The 6,000-nt window shown below is 36.1% G+C and overlaps 1 protein-coding gene across 1 annotated transcript in view; it reads right to left on the bottom strand.

Moving 5' to 3' along the window:
- Positions 1-2,912: 2,912 nt before the first annotated feature.
- Positions 2,913-6,000, bottom strand: part of OLA1 (Obg like ATPase 1) — a 173,718-nt gene continuing 170,630 nt past the window's right edge. The window contains exon 11 of the mRNA XM_058713680.1: positions 2,913-3,421. Within this exon, the coding sequence (XP_058569663.1) occupies positions 3,320-3,421 (102 nt within the window). The 3' untranslated portion in view covers positions 2,913-3,319. The remainder of the gene's footprint in view (positions 3,422-6,000) is intronic.

Below are 6,000 nucleotides of genomic sequence, written 5' to 3'. Positions count from 1 at the left end.
AGAGGGAGGGGCGGGAGAGAGGGAGACACAGAATCTCAGGCAGGGTCCAGGCTCTGAGCTGTCAGCTGCGAGCCCAATGCAGGCCTTGAACCCACGAACCACAAGATCATGACCTGAGCCGAAGTCGGACTCAACTGACTGAGCCATCCAGGCACCTTTTCTTTTTTTTTTTTTTAAGGTCAAACCTGGCTCTTTTATTCTATCACTATAGTATATTTTTACAAGCTTAAAACGAGACCAATTTTCGTGACTAAGCAGCTTGCCATTAGGAATAATCATTTCTGAAGTCTCTGGCAAAATAAAAGAAGAGCATTTAGTGTATGTAAGTAGACTAATCAGAAAAATATGAGACAGGAAAAGAAGGGGTTTTCTGTCTCTGACTCTTTGGGGTTTTTTTAAGATTTTATTTTAAAGTCATCTCTACACCCAACATGGGCTCATACTCACAACCCCGAGATCAGGAGTTGCATGCTGTACACTGATGGAGCCACTCAGGTGCCCTGGTCTCTGACTCTTTGAAGGAGAGGGGACAGAACTGTTACAAAGAATCTTTGAGAATATAATACAAAGAGACAGCTGGAGATAAATATCAATATGGATTTTAATGCAAGAAAGTTAACTTAATCACGAATAAGAAGACTTGCTGTCCAAATGGAGCTGGCAATTTATAAGTGAACAGAAGCTTCACTCATAACTACGTAAATAATGATAAGTATTTGTGCTTTTTTGGGCGGGGTTCTGGCTCTAATTTGAGCCATGCCTACAAAGCAAGTTATGAAGGTAATATGATAAAAGTAAACTAAGTGCTATCACACTTTTTTCAAGCTCTCAGCACAAATCTAACCTCATCTAACACAAATTTGACTCAGATGGATCTACAGATAGGTGAAGAAAACATCCACTTATAATCCTAAAAATACATTATTACCAATATCAAACGAGGGAAAACATGAAGATATAGGCATATAGCCAGTTACCTGTATGTAAAAGTTCTTAGAATTCTCAACTTTTGTAGAAAATACAATTTTTCATGTGTATAGAGAATGCTGCAGAACTTCTAACCAAATTCAACATTTTTAGCATTTAATTTCAGCCCGTAGTGAACAGTTACCTCAAAACTTCTTTCTTTTATTAATGGTTCTGATCTGCAATGCACAATTATCACATTAGAAGTTATAGAGAAAGTACAATTACACACTCTTAAAGCCTTTTTAATGAGATTTCAAACTTCTTTAAGAAGTCTATGCAATTTGGGGCACGTGGGTGGCTCAGTCAGTTAACCCTCTGACTCTTGATTTCAGCTCAGGTCATGGTCTCACAGTTCACGGGTTCGAGCCCCATGATGGGCTCTGTGCCGGCAGCACGGAGCCTGCTTGGGATTCTCTGTCTCCCTCTCTCTCTGCCCCTCCCCCACCCTCTCTTTCATAAATTTTTTTTTTTTTTTAAAGTGTTCTCTTAAAAAAAAATAGCCTGTGCAATTCACTTTGGAGAAGATTCAAAAGCAAGAGATTTGATTTCCTCTTATATTGCTGAAATCCTTACCAATCCACTAATCTATACATTCCTCCAATACAGAAAAATAACAATAATTTACACAACAAACTTGGTCAACTGCACCCTGAGTACCTGAGTTTCATTTATGTTTTATCTAGTTCCACTTATTCTTATTTTTCTCCTGTTTACTAATTTTTATGTTGGCAGAAGACCAGCATTTGATTCCTGAAAAGAGCATATTCACTAAAGAGCTTCTCAATTATATTTATTACTTGCCCAAATACTCTTTAAATATCCTTTCCTCTGTATAGCTAAATCTCCAAATGCTTAAAAAAATACTTATTTATTTTAAGAGAACACAAGCGGGGAGCCTGACATGGGGCAATCTCATGAACCATGAGATCATGACCTGAGTCGAAGTCAAGAGTTGGACGCTTACCCGAGACTGAGCCACCCAGGTGCCCAGCCAAATCTCCTTTAAAATCACGTCTTTTCTTGCCTTTTGTGCTACACTAAGTAACTTTCAGTGTTAAGTTGGTGTGTGTGTTTTTAATACTTCCTTATCTTTAATGTGACAAAGTAATATAGTAGAGGCAAAGGCTGGCCTGAGTGTGAACCTGCATTCCACTGAAATGGTGCTAGGATCATAGAAAATCACAAAAGGCCATGGACGGGGAAAAGGGGAGTCTGGCAGGACTGTGAACATGGGAAAGAAAGTGAGGCTGAGGGATGAGGACACTCTGAGACTATCATCGTAAGAGAAGGCTAAGTGGCAAAACGTCTCCAAATAACTAAGTTTGAAACTATTTTCTTTCAGAATTTTCTGCTACAATTTTCGAAAGTTCTTAACTTACACATACTAAAATTTCAAGTAGCCTAAAATATTCTAATAGAAAATATAAGAACAGTTACAGTTTTCAAGGTCTAATCTTTTTAGCAGTGAACTTTTACACTCACTACAGAAATGAAACAAGAATGTAACCCACCAGACACAAATGGTTAGTTTTCACAGTAATTCCATAATTTCAAAGGAAACATTAAAAACGAATACTCTCCTCAATATAATCAGAACCACCACCAAAAAGCCCTTAATTTTTGAAGCAGAATTTGTTTCCAGCATTATTTTCTTTTTGGTCACGGCCTATCTATGGTCTATCCTTTGTAACGTCATTGCCATCATCTTTCAAAAAAATGTCCATCTACAAATTAATTAACTTTCTTGAGACAAATCCCTGGTATACTATTCTTCTGATTCCCGTGAAAGACTCACTTTTAAGATACAATTGCAGCTGCCCCACACTGCCAGTTACTGTGTCATACACACGCCTTAAAATTCTGTAATCAGCAACCACCAGGTGCCGTATCGCATTCAGCACACCACAGTCAGTCAATACAGACATCCCCAAACACACCAAGGCTGGTTTTGTCAAATGTTTTATTGAGTGTAGACATCTGGAGTACTGTAAAACATGCATTATCTGTAGATTCAAAAAGGAGCAAGCCACATTGTCCTCACTGTCAAATGTGTCAGGCTTGGCATCCATGATGGAGATTAATGAAGTATCATGAGAGTAATATGGTTCCTGAAAAGCCTCTACAATTTGGACTAGGGTCTTAATCACGTGAAAAGCAAAGCTGTTCACATTTAGTGAACTTGCATTTCATTGGAGGTACACAGTATTTTAATTTTAAAACAAAAATAATTCTGTTTTTAGAAGATTCCCATCCCCCAACTGTATCTGTCCCTCAGTTTTCAGAAATTTTAATTTAAAAAAATCATATCCCTTTTTGGAAGTTGTACATTTATCTGAACAATAACTAAAATTTATTTCTTCTTCGGTTGCTGAGGTGTATTAAATTTGAAGAAGATAATATCTCCATCTTCGACAATGTAATTTCTGCCCTGTTGTCTGTACTTTCCAGCAGCCTGTAAAGAGGAGATAGAGAGGAAATGGGTTATTTTAAAACTAAATACATGAGGTAAATGGTAGCAGCAGATGCAAAAAGTATTCTACTTCTTGGGTCATATGAAACACAACAAGAAATACAGGAAAACATGTAGGTTCAAAACTAGACTAGGAGAGAAGCAAAGTCTTCCTGATTTGGGCAGAACTAGATTTTCCATATGTACATAATCATAATGTATTCTCTGCTAAATTGTTCATACATAAATGTAATTATACCAATATCATTAAGTTTCATTACATGCTGTTTATGGTACATTTCTGATGTGTCTGCAAACATCCGGCAAGTCACTGTAACAAAACAGATCAAACCAGGCAGGAAGACTAGACAACTAGTTCGAAGCTACTTTATTTGCTTAAGGAAAATATTTGGTGATACTGGTGATGCCAAAGAGTCTGCTACAAGAGACACTATTACCAATTTTAATGTACAGATTTTAAATTATTTCCTTGAATTTTTTTTATTTAGTCTTGACAACGACCAGAGTAGTGTGTGCTAAAATTCATCACGAAGAAGTTTACTGACTAACGGCCCTAGTTACAAGCAGACTCTAACAGGTTGGAACTGCAAAGACAGATATTTCTCCCACTTGTAAATTAGTCGGCAAAGCAACTGATTCCACCTGCGGGCATGCAGATCCCCAAGTGCAATCCGCCAGTAATTCTAATACAAACAAGCAGCAGTTCCAGGGACCCAGGTTCACCCCAGGCGCAGCACACACACTCCACCCTAAGCACAACAGGCTCTTCAGCATCTACACTTAACACTGCACACAACTGACACAGTCCCACAGGACCCCACCATCGACCACTCAACAATGAGAACTCAAGGATCTTTTGGGAAAAATTCTCCAAAGTATTTTCTCTCTGCTAGAATTTACTGAGAACATGAAACCTTTGCCCAACAAGATTAGTACTTCTCTTTGAGGATGTTGATAAGAATGTTCAAAGTCAAGTACAATTATACTAATCAGACACAACACTAACAAAGATCATATATCTGAGGTTAAAATCAACAAACCAGATCACAGAACCCTAGTAAGCATATTTTCAAATGTCTAGACTACTTATTAAAAATCACCTACTAACAATGTGCTATTAAAATGGAACCATTTTTTTAAAAAACCAAGATACCCTAACATTCTAAAAAGATACGGATAGATATACACATAAACACACACATACCCACATTCACATGATTTCTGTAAAGACATGTGATATATTGAAGGCCATATGCTACTTATTTTGAGAATCTAAAGCCCCCTGTTATAAAACAGTATAGACAATTTAAATCAAATACGTTATTGACATGACATATTAATGTAAGTTTATATACTTTGTTACCACTCAACTTTACTACTAATTAAAGGTGACAGTGTTCCTTTAAATTCTCTAGAGACCATTTAATCCATTTCCACTGCTATCAGAAACACTGGTTGAAAAAAAAAATCAATACCCATTTGTGAATCTTGAGTATGTATTAAACAAGACACGTCTAACCAGTTCATTTGCACTTGAAAGCAGCCATCTGTAGAAGCCAGCTTTGCCTAAGCAGATATGATTGCTAATAATGTGATATCCCTGTAGACTACAAAGCCCACACAGAGCTATTCAGTATATAGTTCACAGCACTGGCATTAAATTAGTTATGCTGCACTGGTGTTAGAAATACATATATATATATATATATACATACACACATACACATGTACACAATCTTGCTCTCAAACGTAAAACCTACTTGATAATATACAAGTAAATATTTGTTGAAAAGAGAGCATAATGCAATTCATAAATGCTTTACTTGGAGTTCAAATTCTGAAATATTAGTTTTGGTGATGAAAAACCACATAAAATACTTAATGGTATTCTAAGCTGAAAAGCCAGAGGTCATTCTTTTCTAATTTATAATATAAAAGCTTCCAGTAAGTGTTAAGCATTTCTACAAGCAAGAAATATTATTGTATTATATATGATAAAGTTTTTCTGTATAGTGCAAGGAAGCATTCCCAACTTATGTATCTTTCAAGTTTATTACAACATAGACACTGATTAAGGATTGGTAAAACATGTTTATAGAATATAAAAAAGAAGCATCGGTTCTTGAATTCTAGTACTAGAAAGACATCCTTAATCATCTTTACTTCATGAAAAAATACACATGCCAACATGATGTAGCATGTTGAAAAATAATCTGAGATTTTTCAAGTCTGATTAGCATTCCTGACAAAGTTCAATCTCAGTATTTGTGTACCTATCGATACAAATGACACCATTAAAAAGTTAGTGACTTTGTTTAGTTATAAAATGTAACTTCTTTCACTCCACTTAAAAATCAAAATGGGGCTCTCACTCTACACTGAACCAATTATACCAAGATTTTTCCCTCTTCTTCCTGGGGTTCCAACAGTTCTATTAAAGTCCTGCTGTCCAGTATGATCTTTCCAATGATTACCAATGAGAATAAACTAAACTTGAAACAAACTTTTTTTGCATTCCTTTCAAATTACCAAACAGTAAACACAAGAGAGACCTTTTAAAC

Source organism: Neofelis nebulosa, chromosome 2 (genome assembly GCF_028018385.1).
Source record: "Neofelis nebulosa isolate mNeoNeb1 chromosome 2, mNeoNeb1.pri, whole genome shotgun sequence".
Classification (NCBI taxonomy): Eukaryota; Metazoa; Chordata; class Mammalia; order Carnivora; family Felidae; genus Neofelis; species Neofelis nebulosa.
Note: the sequence above shows the minus strand (reverse complement) of the source record. Positions and strands in the feature narration are given on the sequence as shown.